The 20,133-nt window shown below is 35.3% G+C and overlaps 1 protein-coding gene across 1 annotated transcript; it reads left to right on the top strand.

Annotated features, from left to right (window-relative positions):
- The first annotated feature begins 19,033 nt into the window (after positions 1–19,033).
- Positions 19,034–19,784, top strand: LOC140956269 (pathogenesis-related protein PR-1-like). Its single transcript, XM_073412975.1, has one exon. It carries the CDS (start codon positions 19,064–19,066, stop codon positions 19,586–19,588), a length of 525 nt encoding a protein of 174 aa, XP_073269076.1. The 5' UTR covers positions 19,034–19,063; the 3' UTR covers positions 19,589–19,784.
- Positions 19,785–20,133: the final 349 nt, after the last annotated feature.

The following is a 20,133-nucleotide window of genomic DNA, read 5'->3' as shown; positions in this document are numbered from 1 at the left end:
AATTAATTTGATGTAATATTCGATTTTGGATTCTGATTTGGTTTTTCAGCTTTCTGAATTTTTAGATCTGGATAAATTCATGTCGATTCAGTTTTAATTTTTCGAATTTTTTTTAAAAAAAAATAAAAAAATTGGGGAAATTGAGGTTAGGGTTTAAGGACTGTGTGAATCGGTATGTGAAGCTGTGTGAATTCAAAAACTTCAGGCCAACTTCGGGAATTTTTCTGGCGTTCAAGGTATCGGCGACGTCACTCGACAGAGATGAGGAAGCCGGCAGCAGGAGCAGCAGAAAGTAGTAGTTATGTTGAAGACGAAGGAGACGATCTCTCATTTGCGCTTCTGATGGTTGGCCCAAATAAATTTTGGGTTGGGTCCAACCTAATATTTCAGATTTTTTTAAAAGTTATTCATTAATTTTGGATTTGGCCCAGTTTTCTAATTGGGTGGATCTGGCCAAGTTTCGAAACTGGGCTAGGCTTTGGTTCTGAGGCCCATTTTCGATATGGGTCATGCCCATTAGAATAATTAAAAATTATTTTTTAAAATTTTTTTAGGGATAAATCTAATATTTTTTCGGTAAATTATTGAAAAATACCCCTGTCAATATTTGAATTAAGATTCAGTACATAACCACAATTTTTTAAGGAATAGTATCTGACAATGCTACAATTGTAGTTTTAACTTCCTACAAACCCAAATTTACATTTTTACTCTTTATTATTTAAATAAATATATTATTTTATCAACAAAAATTACACATGTCTTCTCATTTAAAATATAATTTTAAAAAATATTGTTTCTCAATTATCGTGGAATAATCGTAAATACTTATTTTGACATATAAAATACCTATTATGGGGTTTCAGATACTTGATTTCGTTTTTTCAATACTCGAAATGTATAAGAAAATACTATATATTCAAGTAATCACCACAAATTCAATCATTGTAGGTCTTTTCATGAAAAATGTACTAGGATGACTTGTTCATGTCATTTTATTTTTTTAAAAAAAACATAGTTCATCACTCATCATGAAATAAGATTAAATATCTCTTTTGAAGTTCCAGATGGTTGATTTAGCTCTTTGAATACTCCAAATATGTAAGAAAATACTGGATTTTCGAGCGATCACCATAAATTCAATAATTGTTGGTCATTTCATTGAAAATGCATTAAGACGACTTATTCATGTCATCTAATTTTTGAAAAAACACAGTTTATCACTCATAATTGAATTATAAAAATTACTCATTTTGACCAATAAAGTACCTATTTTTGGGTTCCAAATATTTGATTTGGATATTTGAATAATTCAAATGTGTTAGAAAATACTTGAGTTTCAAGTAATATTAAATGACTTTTGATGGTGTCATTTGTGAAGTTAAAATATGATACCTAAATTGGTAGAAATAGTATCTAATTAGAGTCTACAAATACATGATTTGACTTCTTAAATACTCATATCCCTAAATAATTGAAATATTATTTTTATTATTTATGATAAAAATATTTTACAAGAAATTTTAATTTTTAATAAATTAATTGGAAACATTAAATAAAAAAGTTTATTTAATCTTGATTTATTTTTAATTATGAGAGTTAGTGACATATTTACAAGACACGTGATTTAATTATAATATTTGATAGATAGAGATATTCAATTCTAGATTGATAGCAAAATGATATACTCAAAGGCAAAGAATTGACTATAGGAAAACATTTTATCCAATGCTGATGTTCAAGTCCATTAACACTCTGCTAGCCATAGTAGCTTGGTATGATCAAATATGGAAGATGAATGTAAAGACAGAATTCCTTAATGATGATATCAAAGAAGATATTTATATGTCTCAAATGGAATGATTTACATCAGTAGAAAGTAAGCATAAGATATGCAAACTTCATATATCTATTTATGGTCTCAAACAGCTATCTAGAAGTAGAACCTTAGATTCGATAACATTATCAAATATTTTTATTTTATTAAAAATCATGAGGAATCATGTGTGTACATGAAAGTTAATAGGTGTGCAATGACATTCATAGTAATTTATGTTGATGACATACTACTAATCGAGAATGATTTAGGATTGTTGCAATCACATAAAGTATGGTTATCCAGTAAACTCTGCATAAAAGACATGGGTGAAACTTCATATATATTAGGAATATAGATCTATGTGATAGATCAAAGAAGATGTTAGAGATCGCCCAAGCCACTTATATCGATATCGTACTAAGGAAATTCTCTATGGAGGAGTCCAAGAGAGGATTCTACCAATGTATCATAGTGTGACTCTATCTAAATCTATGTATCTTAATACTGATGAGGAGATATAACCATGACATGCATTCCCTATGCATCTACCATTAGAAGTATTATGAATGATATGATATCTAGACCTGACATAGCATTTGCACTATGTGTTGCAAGAAGATATCAGTCAAACCCCGGTCCATTGTAGTGTAAAGCCATGGAAGATATTCTTAATTACTTAATAAGGACTAAAAATCCGTTCATGGTCTGTAGGTGTGAAAAAATAAAATTGGAAAGCTACACTAATTCAATCTTCCAATCACATGTGAATGATTTTAAATCAACCCCAGGATTCGTATTCAAGCTCAATGGTGGTGCTGTCTCGTGGAAGCGTTCCAAACAATACAACACAACGGATTCAACCACCGATACTAAAATATAGCTACATCAGCTGCAACAAATGATGGTTTTTGGGTGAGAAATTTTGTTCAAGAATTGGACATCATTACTAATGAAGTTGATCTAGTTCAGATGTACTGCAAAAACACTGGTGCCATTGAACAAACAAAAGAGCCATGTCTCATCAGCAATCCAAACATATATTCAGGAAGTTCCACGTCTTCATAGAGATTGTGATAAGATGAAACATTTTGGTAGAGAGAGTCGCTTCTGCACATAACATTGTTGATCCACTTAAGAAGATCCATGTTACAACCATTGTTTGAGAAGTATCATGAAGAAATGAGTTTGAGATCTATGGGTAGTTGGCTATGGAAGATTGTCAGAGTAGGTGCCAAAGAGCCAACTTGTGATTTGAACTTTATTGACTATTGCGCAAAAACAATCTTCATTTTACTAATATTTTATGATTTTATCCAATTAGGACATTTGCTTTACACTATAAGAAAAATGATTTTCTGCAGCACGTCATCAACATGCGAATATTACTTTTAACAGCGTGCACCCATATGTGCGCTGTTAATATTGTCGCACTTGACAGAAATAACGGCGTACATTAAAAGCACGCTGCATATAGTAATATCCGCAACATGCATTTACGTGTTCTGTTAATAAATTATATAAATGACAGTGCAATTATATGTGAGCTGTTAATAACCTATGCAATTTTCGCAGCGCACAATAAAGGCATGCCATTAATTATTATTAACAGCGTGCACGTTAATGTGCGCTCTTAATAATATATTATTTTTTAAAAAAATCGTGTCTAGACATTAACGACGTACATTAATCGCATGCCGTCAATATTATTATTCACGGCATGCATATTAGCACGCTGTGAAAAATGGGCGCCCAATTATTTAGCGAAGATTTTAATAAAACTGTCGCAATTTTTAAATTAACGACATTTTTTTTAAAACCGTCGCTATATTTAACGACAGTTTTTGTTAAACCGCCGCACATTTTAAATTAATGACGGTTTTACTTAAACCTTCGTTATATTTCACGACGGTTTTAAAAAACCCGTCTCTAATTTTAAATTAGCGACGATTTTAACTCAACCGTCGCTAATAGCCGTATTAACAACCGTCACTAATAGCGACGGTTTTTTATAACCGTCGCTAATAGTGACAGTTTAATAAACAACCGTCGTTACGCGCGACGGTTTAATAAAAAACTGTCGCTATTATACCAAAAACTGTAGCAAATTATCTAAAAATATCCGCATTTTCGATCCATTTTCCTCCACACCACTTAACGACACTTAAAATTTTTCTCTCTTAGACGATTTTAGTTTCGATTTAGAGTAAGTTTTTTCTTTTCAATTTTTGATTAATTTTTAAGTGTTAGTTAAGATCATGACTATTGTTAGCATAATCAGATTGTATGGCTTATTAAAAAATTTATTAAATCATAAAAGTACTTTTTTTATTTTAACGAAAAAATTAGTGACGGATTATGATATACCGTCGCTAAAATTAGCGACAGTTTTTGAACCGTCGCTAATTAGCGACAGCTTGGTAAAAAATCGTCGCTAATTTTAGAAATATTAATGAATATTAACGGCAAACGTTGCACGCTGCAGATAATTGTATTAACGGCGTGCATATGCACGCTGCAGATAATAATATTAACAGCACATGTACGCCACAAATAATCTTGAACTTTATCAGCTTGCAGTTGTGCAGCGTGCAATGTGCGCCGCGAAAAACCATTTTTGTTGTAGTGTTATCTGTATATACTCATGTAAGTTACATAGATAAAAGATCATGAAAGTACTTTTGTACTATAAGGTCTTACATCCGATTGCCATCATGTAATTCATTTGTAAGTTATTGTATATTCTAAAAGGGTTTCTACTTGATTTAGCCGTCTGAAATAAGGATACAACCCGCTCGAGCTTGAGACTAAAATTTATGATGTGGTGCACCACATTTAATTGGTTGGGACATAGAGATGTCAAAATGTGAATCATTGAACAATCCTCCCTCGAACTTTCCAAGTGGTTATCACTTATCGGGTAGATAAGTTCGCGGTATGGTTGTACACTATTAGTTTTTTGACCCAGGACAATATGGAGGCTCTACGTACTAGCATTGCATTTTGATTAGTTTACCGACTCCGCGAGGGTCATCAATTGCCGAGGTTGGGTGTAGTTTCGATATACGTAAGAGATTCACTACTCATCTACGGTAATGATATACTATGTGATATGATGAGTTAATAGTGCCAGTAATCTATTTACAGAATATGAGATGTACTTCAAATAAAAATGTTTTATTAGTTGCACACACAACGCTACTATGATTAATATATATAAATCATATCGTTATCGAATTCTGTTAGGATCAAGCGCTTACAACTAGGCCAAAAGATATAACTGTTAGCCAAGGCGCAACTTTATTTTCTTATACTTGTGGCAACGCAGAGTGCACCTACTCGGGTCCTAATGGGTCGGGCTGTTAGGCCCATGAGTCCGGAAAAGTGCGTATCTATCTGTTCGTACTATATTATATCCCTTATAGATCAGTCTTACCCTTTCTTTCCCGTCGGCCATGTCCCCAGTAGAGAAAATATTATCCGTTAAGATCTGGTGTCACTTTTTTACCACCCACTTAGCTAACCAGATCAAGCGGCAATGTCAGCAGCTTGACAGATGAAAATTTCTCAGGATGTCACCCATCCCAATACTACTCTCATTCATTCACGCTTAACCCAACATTATCCCCTTGCAAGAAGTATATAAATATGCTTCTTGGGAGACTTGAACCCATGACTTCACTATGATACCAATTATTATGATCAAGCGCTTACCACTAGGTCAAAAGCTATAGCTGTTAGTTAAGACGCAACTTTATTTCCTTATACTTGTGGCAGCGCAGCGTGCACCTACTTGGGTGCTAATGGGTCGTGCTGTTAGGCCCATGAATCCGGGGGAGGTGCGTGTCTATCTGCTGGTTCTATCTCATATCCTTTAGAGATCAGTATTACCTTTTCCCTGCCGTCGGTCATGTCCCCAGCAGAGACAGTATTACCCGTTAAGATTTGGTGTCACTATTTTGCGACCCACTTAGCCAACCAGATCAAGCGGGGCAACGTTAGCAGCTTGACGCATGAAAACTTCCCAAGATATCATCCATCCCAGTACTACTCTCACTCATGCATGCTTAACTTAACAAATTCTTTTGCAAATCTCGATATACCAATGGTCGAAGATTCGATCGAGATATATAAGTTGAAGAGACAATACTATATACTAACCATAAGTTATTGGTTCTTTCAGGCACTATAAGTGATGCATAAATAATCATGAGATGATGTTACTTGACGCTTTTACCATGATTCTATGCGTCCAATCAAAATAGAGTTCCGACGTTCTTGTGATAAAGGGGCTGATGTAAAAAATGAGGCAAAAAAGGTAAGCTTGTATAGGAGATAAATGTTGTCTTGAATCATATGAGTTGTGAACCCACGACTAGCTGTACCTGTGAACCATTGAGGGTTACACATATATTAGATTTTGTGTTATCGTTCAGGTAGTCAAATTTTGAATTCGATGATTATATTTTGATGAATATCAAATTGATACCTTATAAAAGTGTTTATAAGTTTATTTCATATTTAGAAGTTGTACAAGTTAGCTTGATCACTAATTTTGTGTAGAGAGTGAAAATGCCTAATTTAGTGAAGAAATTTTAAAATAGGAAACCAAAAATGAATTAGTAAAAAATTTTCACTACAAAAAAAAGGCAAAAGACATCGGTTAAAAACCGTTGTCGTAGGTCAAATAAAACCGTTGTTAAAAGCTTTGTGGTTAAAGGGTGTGCTCAAAGACAACGGTGAAAAACCGTTGTCGTAGACTTCTAAAGACGACGGTGAAAAACCGTTGTTGTAGGTCTGTAAAACCGTTGTTAAAAACCCTGTGGTTAAAGAGTTCGCTCAAAGACAACGGGTATAAAGTGTTGTGGTAGCTACAATTTGTGACGGTTTTTGAAAAACCGTCGCAAATTGATTAGCGACGGTTTTTCAAAAACCGTCCCTAAAATTAGCGACGGTATTTATGTACAACCGTCGCTAATTTTAGCGACGGTTTTTTTTATAAATTTCGTCGCTAATTTTAGCGACGGTTTGGCATGATTTCCGTCTCTAATTTTTTCAGTAAAATAAAAAAAATTACTTTTAATAATTTAATAAATATAAAAATAAACTCACAATCTTACTATGCTAATAATTTTAGTTTCGTATTATTAGTATAGTAAGATTGTGAGTTTATTTTGTTTAACCGTCTCGCTAATCTTAAATCGGTGAAGGTTTTGCTTAAAACCGTCGCTAAAATTAGCGACAGTTATACAAAAACCGTCTCAAGTTTTAAATTAGCGACGAGTTGGTACAATCATCGCTAAATTTAGCGACGAGTTTGCAAAACCATCGTAAAATTTAATATTGACAACAAATTTTATTTAAAAAAAATTCGAATATAGACAACGGTTTTATGTAAACCATTGTCGTAGAACTAAAAAAATCAGTTGAAAGACAACGGTTTGAACAAACCGTTGTCTTTGACCTTTTACAAAACACATATAGACAACGGTTTTTAAAAACCATTGTCGTAGCTTTAAAAAAAACGCTAATAGACAACGGTTCGTAGAAAAAAAAACGCTCATAGACAACGGTTTTTCGTATATATATCAAAGAAAACGGTTTAACGGTTTTAAAGAGACTGTTGTCTATGAGCGGATTTTTTTAGACTACGACAACGGTTTTTGTTAAAATCATTGTTAAAAGTAAAAACACAACGGTTTTAATAAAAACCGTTGTCTTTGATGTGTTGTTGAATGTGTATTTTCTTGTAATGAATTTGATTTTCAAAAATTTCAATTTTCACTATAATAACACATTTTGTGTCGTCAACACACCAACAATAATGGCTGTCTATTCTCATAAAAATTCGGAATATCCTACTCAAATGTTGATAAGTAGGATTTTCACCAAATCAAAATTTCCCAATGAGAATTCTATAAGTTTCTAGAATCTTATGATTAGATAATGGTTGTCTAATCTTATAAAAAAAATTGATAAGTTATCATAATAATTTCGAAAGGAAAAATCTTGTAGTCCTAGTTCAAGAATGATTCTAGTATACATGAAAGACTTTGTTTATGTACACTTATATTATCAAAAGTTGATTTTGCATATAACATATACACAACACAAGATTCTCTCTCCCTCACAAATGTAGAACTCGAAACGATTATGAACTCAAAATATTGTCTAGTTTTCTAGTGCAATCTAGAGATAAGAAACTCAATTTTCAATCGTGGACTTGATATGGCAGATTGAAGAGCAACGTACGATCAAGTTGCTTGTTTGTAGAGATTCACACGAAGAGCTATATCAACTTAAAATCCGGAATGGTTTGGCATCATTCATTTAGAATGCAAAGGCAAATCATTTAAACACCTATAAATGGATTTATAATTATACGACACTCAAGAAACATTTTGATCGTCAAAACAAAAATTCTTAAACTTTCGCTGTATCTTTCAGTGCAAGAAAACGGTACTCTTTCAGTGCAAGAATACCTCTAGCAAGACACCAGTCTTGTTCCTCACATAATGAGCTAGCACTGTGGTGTTGGATCTCGGTTTTCTACGTGCCCAAAACGCAGTGGAAATTTAAATTTTTATTTTATTTTGAAAAACAAAATAATTTTTGGACACTCGTATGGATTTAACAAAACATACATAGGATGTTTAGAAAAGTTATGCCTTTAGTGAATTAATTCACTTTGCACCAACTACTCCGGTATTAACGGATATAGCTCTTGTTGTAAATCCGTACGAACTTTCTTCGATCTCCGAATCAGGTCCACGACTGAAATAATTGTTCCTCTTCTAACTTGCACTAGAAAGTGTAGAAGATTTTGTATTGGAGATCAAGAAAACAAGATGGTTTAAAAACCTTTTGAGAGCAAAACTTTTCTTGCAATTGGAAGAGCCAAAAGTTTTTTTTTTCTTTTCTATGTTATAAACTTTCGGATGCCCTACAGTTAGTAGAGAATCAAATTCTCTTTATTATTTCTGATATTCAATTTACTTAATTAATCAACTTAATTAAGTCAATTAAATATTCTAAAATATTGCATGCCAAATCAAATCCTTTTTCCTTATTCACCTTCCTTTTGCTTCGGTGATCTTCAACATATATATTATTAATTTATTAACTAATTGTCATTTTCTTAATTAATCATATTAATTAAGTCAATGAATTTCAATAAAATCTTTGTGGATGAAAGTTACGTAAATTAGGAATCAAAATTCCTCATTATTATTTCTAATCATTTCTTAACTTAATTACTCTGATTGATTAAATTAATGAAAGATTCTAAATATGCATGCCAACCTTGTCCAATCTTGATTTTCTTTTAATACATATATTTGTGAGATCACCAAAATCTAAATAAAAAATGTTTACTTCTTTTGACTGTCTTTAGCAGTCATGCTCTCAAAATTTCTATAAGCTTTTATAAACTTTATTTATAAGCTTATCGATTGATCATATCAAACTTATTTCTTATAAATTCAACTCATTGAATTTTTTATCTCAAAGGGAACAAGTAAATCAGTGCTTGTGTGACCCTCTATGGTTCAGGGATACAGCTAGCCGTGGGTTCACAACTCTTTGTGATTCAGGACATTTTTCTTTATTCGGGCTTACCCTAATTCGCCCCATTTCATGTACAACATTTGATCATGAGAATGTCAGAAACCATTTTCTGATTAAACCCATCGAATCGTGGTAAGAGCGTATAGTAGCATCGCCCCATGATTCCCTAGGGATCATTGAGAGTGCCTGCAAGAACCAGTCGGTTATGATTAACATACAGTACGGTCCCTTCATCTCATATATCCCGATCGAATCTGCAACCATTGGTTCATCGAGGGTTGCATATTAATTCGATAACTATGTGATAACCAAAATAGTGGCATCACGTGTACTATTGAAGAACTCTTTCTCCAACGTACATCTTATACTTTGGCCAGAGATTCCATGCACTATTATTTCATCAGATAACACAGGATATCCACACCCGTAGGTGAGCGGTGAATCCCCGACTCCAATGCACTGGCTCCTATATGTGTCGCAATTGTACCAACCTCGCCACCTGATGACTCTCCTGGAGCCGGTAAACGAGTCAAAGCACAGCCCTAGCATATAGAGCCTCAGTGTTGTCCCGGGTCGTAAGGACTAATGGTTTACAATCATAACCACGGACTTATCCTCTCGATGAAAGATAACCACTTGGAAAGTCCGAGGGAGGGTTGTTCGGTATAATCATCATATGACTACCCATCTGCATGTTTGGACATCTCTATGCCCTTACCAAGAAACGCAGTACACAACATCACAGATGCTAGTCTCAAGCTCAAGCGACCTTTATCCATGATTTAGGCGGCTGAATCGACTAGGAACGAATGTAGATTATACAATGTTTACAAACGAGTTTCAACATTGAAATTACGATTCATTTGTATTAAAGTATAATCAAGGTCTTTATCTATGTTTGAAATCATGGGTATACAGATAAAGAAATAACAAACCATGACATAATGACTTCTATTCAAATAAAGATTGTTCTTTACAACTGAGTCAATAAAATCCCTAGCCAACAGTTGGCTTGCAGGACATCTACTCTAACAATCTCCCACTTGCCCTAGAGCCAACTACCCATAAACTTTAATCCCATTGCTTAGCGATGCTTCTCAAACAATGGTCCTGGCAAGGGCTTCGTAAGTGGATCAGCAACATTATCTGCAGAGGCGACTCTTTCAACAGATATATCTCCTCTTCCCACAATCTCCCGAATGATGTGGAACTTCCTCAGTATATGTTTGGATCTTTGATGAGACCTTGGTTCCTTTGCTTGCCCAACGGCACCAGTGTTTTCGCAGTACACCGGGACTGGATCAACTCCATTAGGAATGACGCCCAACTCTTGGACAAAATTCCTAATCCAAACTGCCTCTTTGGCTGCAGCTGATGCAGCAACGTATTCAGCTTCAGTGGTGGAATCCGCAACGGTGTCTTGCTTGGAACTCTTCCAAGAGACAGCCGCACCATTAAGCATGATTACAAAACCAAAGGTCGATTTCGAATCATCTACGTCACATTGGAAGCTAGAATCAGTGTAGCCTTCCAATTTCAATTCTCCACCTCCGTAGACCATGAACAATTTCTTAGTTCTTTTCAAGTAATTAAGAATATCTTTCACGGCCTTCCAATGCATTGGACCAGGATTCGCCTGATATCTGTTTGTAACACTCAGAGCGTAAGCAATATCAGGACGTGTCGATAGCATACCATACATGATACTACCAATGGCTGACGCATATGGAATATGTGTCATCATCTCTATCTCTTCATCAGTTTTGGGACACATGGCTTTAGATAGAGTAACACCATGACACATTGGTAAGTATCCTCTCTTGGACTCTTCCATAGAGAATCGCTTCAGAATGGTATCGATATAAGTGGCTTGAGTGAGTCCCAGCATCCTCTTCGATCTATCTCTATAGATTTGTATTCTCAATACATAGGACGTTTCACCCATGTCTTTCATGGAGAATTTACTTGCCAACCATACTTTAGTTGATGGCAGTAATCCTACATCATTCTCAATGAGTAGAATATCATCAACATAAAGTACTAGGAATATCACTGCACTCCCACTAACTTTCTTGTACACGCATGGTTCCTCAGGATTCTTAGCAAAACCAAATTTCTTGATAGTGCTATCAAATCTGAGGTTCCAACTCCTCGACGCCTGCTTGAGACCATATATTGATCTCTGAAGTTTGCATACCTTATGCTCACTTCCCACTGATGTGTATCCCTCAGGTTGAAACATATAAATATCTTCTTTGATGTCTCCATTGAGGAATGCAGTCTTTACATCCATTTGCCATATTTCATAGTCGTACCATGCTGCTATGGCTAGTAGTATTCTAATGGACTTAAACATAGCAACTGGTGAAAAAGTTTCTTCATAGTCAATTCCTTGCCTTTGAGTATAACCTTTTGCAACCAGTCTTGCTTTGAAGGTCACTACCTTCCCATCCACCCCAAGCTTTCTTTTGTAGATCCATTTGCATCCTATGGGAACGATTCCCTCAGGTGGATCCACTAATGTCCACACTTGGTTTGAATACATTGAGTCCATTTCTGACTGCATGACTTCAAGCCATTTGGCTGAATCAGTATCAGATATTGCTTCCTTAAAGTTCATTGGATCACATCCAACACAAGACTCGTCCTGGTCTTGTTCATGAAGAAGCGTATATCTTGCAGGTGGTCTAATAACCCTATCAGACCTTCTAGGAGCTTGTAATTTAACTACTGGTTGTTGGGAAATGGGTTCAACTTCTATAGTTGAGGGAGTATCTTGAATTTCTTCAAGTTTTATCATCTTGCCTTTTCCATCTAATAGAAATTCCTTTTCCAAAAAATTGGCATTTCTTGAAACAAACACTTTTGCTCCACTAGCATGATAGAAATAATATCCAACAGAATTCTTTGGATATCCTACAAAGTAGCACAAAGTGGATCTACTATCCAATTTGTCTCCCACTGTCTGCTTCACATAAGCAGGACATCCTCATATTCTCAAGTAAGAATACTTGGGAGGTTTCCCCATCCATATCTCATGTGGTGTTTTATCCACTGCTTTGGTATGGACATTATTCAACAACATTGCCGCAGTTTCAAGCGCAAATCCCCAAAACGATATAGGCAATTCAGTGAATCCCATCATAGATCGAACCATGTCCATCAACGTTCGATTACGACGTTCTGAAACACCATTCAATTGTGGTGTTGCTGGTTAAGTCCACTGTGAGAGAATCTCATTATCTTTTAGATAACCCAAAAATTCAGCACTTAAGTATTCTCCACATCGATCAGATCGAAGTGCCTTAGTACTTTTTTCTAGCTGATTTTCTACTTCAGATCTGAATTCTTTGAACTTTTCAAATGCTTCAGATTTGTGTTTCATCAAATAAACATACTCATACCTCGAATAGTCATCAGTAAAGGTAACGAAGTAGGATTGCCCATATTTTGTGCTAACGCTTAGCGGGTCACAAACGTCTGTGTGGATCAAATCCAGTAGACCATGTGCACGTTCCACGTTTCCCTTAAAGGAAGCCTTGGTCATTTTTCCTTTTAGACATGACTCACAAGTAGGTAGAGAATTTATGTTTGACAAGTCAAACATGCCTTTTCCCACTAGATTGTGCATCCTTCTTTGGGAAATGTGACCTAGTCTAGCGTGCCATATCTGTGCGGGGTTTAGATCATCTAACTTTCTTTTGTTTGTTGTTTTCTTTTGTGCTTGGATATTGTTCAACGGAATATCTTTCAATTTTAAGTTATAGAGATCGTACATTAATTCGCCGGTTCCTATCAAACATTCATTCTTGTAAATATTGCAAACACCTTTAGCAATAACACAAGAATAATCATCTCTATCAAGCATAGAAATAGAAATAATGTTTTTAACCAATTCAGGAACATATAAAACGTCTCTCAAAAGTAACTTAAAATTATTGTTCAAAATCAAAGTAACATCTCCAATAGCAGTTGCAGCAACCCTTGCTCCATTCCCCAATCTTAGAAATGTCTCGCCATCTCAAAGTCTCCTGCTTCTTGCCATCACCTGCAAATCATTGCAAAGATGAGAACCACATCCGGTATCCAATACCCAAGAAGATGAATTAATTGAGACATTTACTTCTATGTAAAACATACCATGGCCAGAACGCTCCTGGGCAAGATACTCCGTGCAGTTACGCCTCCAATGTCCAGGCTTCTTGCAGTGGAAACAGACATGCTCTGACTTGTCGGGCTTTGAGGGCCCCGAAGTGGGTTTCTTGTATGGCTTTTTGTTGGGCTTATTCTTCTTTGGTGGGGCAGAACGCTTCTTGCCTTTATTTTGGGCTCCTTTCTTCATATCGGACGATGAGCCCACTAGAAGAACATGCTTTTCTTTCTTGATTGTGGCCTCATAAGTGGTAAGCATATTGACCAACTCTTCAAGGGTGGCCTCAAGCTTGTTCATGTTAAAATTAACCACAAATCCATTGAACGAGGGGGGCAGTGACAGCAAGATAATATCAGTCGAGAGCTCAGCAGGAATAACCACGTCGAGTCCTACCAATTTCTCGATGAGCCCAATCATCCTAACACCATGCTCATGGACCGAAGTCCCATCTCGCAGACGTGTAGTCATGAGTTCTTTCACAGTAGCATGTCTCTCTGATCGAGTTTGTACTCCATACAACTCTTTCAGATGAAGATGAATGTCAGCAGCATTCACAGCCTCCTCGAACCTCCTCTGAAGTTCATTCGACATAGAAGCCAACATATAGCTCTTAGCTTGGAGATCATGGTCCCACCACTTCTCAAGCTTAGCTAATTCAGTCTCACTGATGTCCGAAGCTGCCTCCTTCGGTGGCTTTTTATCAAGCACATACAGAATCTTTTCCGAGCTCAGAAAAATTTTTGAATTTCGAAACCAGTCATTATAGTTAGGGCCAGTCAACTTGTTTTGATCGACAATGATTGAAAGTGGATTGCGTGACGTCATTGCAAATATACTGAAAAGAAAAACAGATAATTGTTACTGATTATTTTAAAATAATTTTAAGATATAAAATATGGATTTTTATTTTATAAATTACCCTTCCATTATTTTGACATTTCCACCACCCTCTGATGAAAAAGAGAAATCGTATTTCCTTAGTACGCACGTAGAGTCCAATTAGCCAATTATAATCCCGAATAATATCAGCCAATTATAATTTCTAAAAGGTAGAATCCAATTGCATCCCTATGCAGCCTCCGCGTGTTTTGCCTCACGTTTAATAAGGACCCAATAATATGACGTCGTTTATTTTCACTTGTCAAACCAACCCATCAATATTGAATTGTAGCAGACGGTCGCCATGAGTTCCCCCAATAATATGAGCCGAAATCATGGGAGTTCCACTCAATTCACATCATATGTCCGGTGGAAGTCACAGCTTTCCGGCGTACAGGACTCTCCAATAATATGAGCCAGACACTGTCCGCGGGTAGCGATCAACATGCAACCACGGTTGATGGAAGGCAAGAAAAATTAAACTCTTTTAATTTTAGCTTTTTCGGTTTGATATAAATTTAAAATGAGGGATTTTAATTTCAAAATTGTCTCATCATTTTATTTTATAAAAACGCGTGCCATGTTTGTATGCTTGCCGGATTCATGCAACTATATTATTTAATAATATACATACATGCATACTACTATATATCGCATATATCATAATATGACATTCAACAATAAATAAGGATGATTGATCGCCAACACTAATAGATCCATGTGAGCCAGACATGGATCCAGGTCCAAAACCTAGGTGAATGCAGGGATGCAAATGCAACTATTACAAGAGCTTCCAATATTTTACATGTCTTCATCTTGTGTTCCGGGCCCACCATCTTCCAGTCTTGATCTCTCACTATTTCTAATAATTATATTTAAATGGCCATGGCACATAAGGGATACATCTCATGGGGTGGGAACGAGCCATAAACCAGGCCCACTTTAATAATATCAAATATTAACAAAATGAATAAAACAGTAAAATATCCTAACATACATCTAACACATTGGTCAAGGCTCTCGATCATCCTTCATGCATTTAATATCAAATATTAACATCAATTAATTAAACAAATTTAATTAATTGATTAAATCATGCATCTAATAATATTATCACTAACCACCACAATTATTAAAGAATTTAGTAAATTAAATAAACACTTTTATTTAATTTCCAATTAATTCAATAATAATTGAATTCTTATAAAACTCATTTTTACCATAAATAATTAAAATCATATTCTGATTATTTATTTTACAAGAAAGTTATTAATTTTCCAAAAATTAAAATTTTTTTTTTGGAAAATCTGATAAAAATAATTTTTATGGTGCATCAATTTTCTGAAAAATTTTCTTGTGTGGTTAGAAATATTATTCAACATGATTTAAACCATACGATAAAGAGAACCTGGCTCTGATACCACTGTTGGATCTCGGTTTTCTACGTGCCCAAAACGCAGCGGAAATTTAAATTTTTATTTTATTTTAAAAAACAAAATAATTTTTGGACACTCGTATGATTTTAACAAAACATACATAGGATGTTTAGAAAAGTTATACCTTTAGTGAATTAATTCACTTTGCACCAACTACTCCGGTATTAACGGATATAGCTCTTGTTGTAAATCCGTACGAACTTTCTTCGATCTCCGAATCAGGTCCACGACTGAAATAATTGTTCCTCTTCTAACTTGCACTAGAAAGTGTAGAAGATTTTGTATTTGAGATCAAGAAAACAAGATGGTTTAAAAACCTTTTGANGCATGCTCTCAAAATTTGTATAAGCTTTTATAAACTTTATTTATAAGCTTATCGATTGATCATATCAAACTTATTTCTTATAAATTCAACTCATTGAATTTATTATCTCAAAGAGAACAAGTAAATCAGTGCTTGTGTGACCCTCAATGGTTCAGGGATACAGCTAGCCGTGGGTTCACAACTCTTTGTGATTCAGGACATTTTTCTTTATTCGGGCTTACCCTAATTCGCCCCATTTCATGTACAACATTTGATCATGAGAATGTCAGAAACCATTTTCTGATTAAACCCATCGAATCGTGGTAAGAGCGTCTAGTAGCATCGCCCCATGATTCCCTAGGTATCACTTATAGTGCATGCAAGAACCAGTCGGTTATGATTAACATACAGTACGGTCCCTTCATCTCATATATCTCGATCGAATCTGCAACCATTGGTTCATCGAGGGTTGCATATTAATTCGATAACTATGTGATAACCATAATAGTGACATCGCGTGTACTATTGAAGAACTCTTTCTCCAACGTACATCTTATACTCTGGCCAGAGATTCCATGCACTATTATTTCATCAGATCACACAGGATATCCACACCCGTAGGTGAGCGGTGAATCCCCGACTACAATGCACTGGCTCCTATATGTGTCGCAATTGTACCCAACCTCGCCACCTGATGACTCTCCTGGAGCCTGTAAACGAGTCAAAGCACAACCCTAGCATATAGAGCCTCAGTGTTGTCCCGGGTCGTAAGGACTAATGGTCTACAATCATAACTACGGACTTATCCTCTCGATGAATGATAACCACTTGGAAAGTCCGAGGGAGGGTTGTTCGGTATAATCATCATATGACTACCCATCTGCATGTTTGGACATCTCTATGCCCTTACCAAGAAACGCAGTACACAACATCACAGATGCTAGTCTCAAGCTCAAGCGACCTTTATCCATGTTTTAGGCGGCTGAATCGACTAGGAACGAATTTAGATTATACAGTGTTTACAAACGAGTTTCAACATCGAATTACGATTCATTTGTATTAAAGTATAATCAAGGTCTTTATCTATGTTTGATAACATGGGTATACAGATAAAGAAATAACAAACCATGAAATAATGAATTATATTAAAATAAAGATTGTTCTTTACAACTGAGTCAATAAAATCCCTAGTCAACAGTTGGCTTGCAGGACATCTACTCTAACATGTAGAGCAAGCCTCTAGAGAGACAAATAAAATGCAATGTCGATGCGACTATTTTTTCTAACCCCTTTTTAGGTTATGGTTCCATCCTCACAGGGTCGATTAATATCTACAATTTAATGTATGGAAAAATATAGTTAGTACTTATACCCAAACTATAAAGGACGTTTTGGGCCTTCGTGAAGCACTCAGCTAGCTCAAATGAATGAAAATTCAAAATGTTATTGTTGAATATTATGCTCAAATGGTCATGACGTCACCCAATGATTCAATTTCAGAGTCTTCAAGCTTTGGATTAATTATAGATGACTACAAAACTCTAGATTTGGATTTATCAAATTGTAGTTTCTCTATTGCATATGACAAAAACTTGTGTGAGACGGTCTCATGGGTCGTACGTATTTTGTGAGACGGATATCTTATTTGGGTTATCCATGAAAAAAATATTACTTTTTATGCTAAGAATATTACTTTTTATTGTAAATATCGGTAGGGTTGACCCGTCTCAGAGATAAAGATTCGTGAGACCGTCTCACAAGAGACTTACTCTTTGCATATAGATCAACGAATCAGAAGACTCACGTTTTAGACAGAGTCACTGCTTCAATGTTTAGTCAAGTAAGATGATTTTACTCTCTTCAACCTTTATTTCAGATGTAATTGCTCTTGATAATGTAATAAAATTTCGATCATTCTACTAATTTTTTTTATATGTATAATTTATTATGACATGAACTATTCATGATAACTATCTAATTTTTAAATCATCTTCCGCAAATTGAGTGTGTGAGAAAGTGAGAGCAGGTGATATAAATCATGATCCCGCAAATTGAGGTGATTATACTTTGATAGAGCCGATGATTCCGACCATATCAAAAGACAAAATGTCTCCGTTTATAATAATTAAACATCTAATTTATAATTTATACAAAAATAAAAATTTATCATCACTGATTTTTAATAATAAAAAAATCCCCCCCAAAAAAGCTTAAAGGCCGTGAGTTTACTGATTGTATGTATATATTGGTAGAAATCTTAAGCCAAATGTCAAAGGTTATCCCAGTAACATAACAGATATTAAGGATTTGGATCCTCTGCTGTGGCTGAAAATACAATATCAGGTGCTGTGCACTTTTTACACGAGATGATCAGTTGATCATCTCGTTTCCTCTGACAATTTTTCAATTTTTTCTGACGCTGTGTGAGGTCCATCAGATGATCAACCGATCATCTTGTATAAAAATGCACATCATCAGATGTTATGTTTTCAGACACAGTACATGATCCAAATCTAGATATTAAAGTATAATATCGAATATCCCAGCAAATAAGAATGATGTTTTTATTAAATTATTAATAATCGTGACTTAAAATATAAATCACAAAATTTTGATTAAAATCCAAGTAAATTTTTTCGAAAAATATAAAAAACTGTACAATCACGCTACCCATACAAATTAATTAATATACTTTATATCCATAAATAAAGTTATTATGTGAAGGGCAAAAATCATGGTTAAATTTGACAAGCAAAAGATGTGCGTGGCAATCATTATCGAACATGGGTGCCACCAATGATCGTTGACTTTGTGAACTCTTTAAAATTCAATCACCCTAAAATTCCTTCTTATAAATATTTCAACGTAAGACGAGAACCTGTAGTGTCCAAATTATATATATCTAATGCATGAAAACAAATAGAAGCAGCTCAAAAATGAAAACCATGCATGGTTTTATTCTCATTTTCCTCTTCATCATCACAACAAATTACACCAAGGCCGCTGTCACACCCCAAAGTTACACCAAACAATTTTTGGGTCCCCAAAACGCCGCCCGAGCCGTCCTGCGATTGCCGCCGTTGGTGTGGGATGCAAAGCTCGAAAAGTACGCAGCATGGTATGCAAACAAGAGGCGTGTGGACTGTGCGCTAGAGCACTCGAGTGGGCCCTATGGAGAGAACATATTTTGGGGTAGCGGCAACGGGTGGAGTCCGGTTCAGGCAGCCAACGCATGGGTGTCGGAGAGGCAGGGATACAAGTACCGGTCGAATTCTTGTGCCTATGGAATGGTATGCGGGCATTACACTCAGATTGTTTGGAGGGACACGAGGAGAATCGGGTGTGCCCGAGTTGTTTGCTATGGTGGACGGGGAGTTTTCATGACATGTAATTATGATCCGCCGGGAAACTACATCGGAGAAAGACCGTATTAATCAAATCCAATATTATATATATACACACTACGGTGCATGGGGTGGAAGATCTTGTACTACGTACTACTCGTTTTTTTATTTCATATTGGCTAGATTGCAAGATTATGCAGTGCAATAAAACGCTTGTATCAATGGACGACACTTGTTTTTGAAAAAGCATCAACATATAAAATTTACTATATCGAATTTTAGCCCATCTTGCTAATGATAATCGTTGAATTTCTTGGCTAAGATCTCCGAACCAATTGCCAAAATATTTGTTTCAAGAGTAAGTCTGGATTTATATTTACGAGACGGGTAGAACCGTTCCATATATATGGTGGAAAAATATAATATTTTTGACATATAAAGTAATACTTTTTCATTGATCGGGTGAGAACTACATCTCACAAAATTGATCACTGAGACAACTATGTGAGTTTTTGTGATGGTTCAATTCTTCCACTTTATTTAGGAATATAATTTTTTAAAAGAGATATTTTGGAATCTAATTAATTGCATTAATTTGTTTATTTGTACTTATGTATATCGCATTGATTTGTCCC

Source organism: Primulina huaijiensis, chromosome 13 (assembly GCF_012295235.1).
Source record: "Primulina huaijiensis isolate GDHJ02 chromosome 13, ASM1229523v2, whole genome shotgun sequence".
Lineage (NCBI taxonomy): Eukaryota > Viridiplantae > Streptophyta > Magnoliopsida > Lamiales > Gesneriaceae > Primulina > Primulina huaijiensis.
The sequence above is the reverse complement of the archived record's forward strand: the minus strand, read 5'-3'. Positions and strand labels throughout refer to the sequence as shown.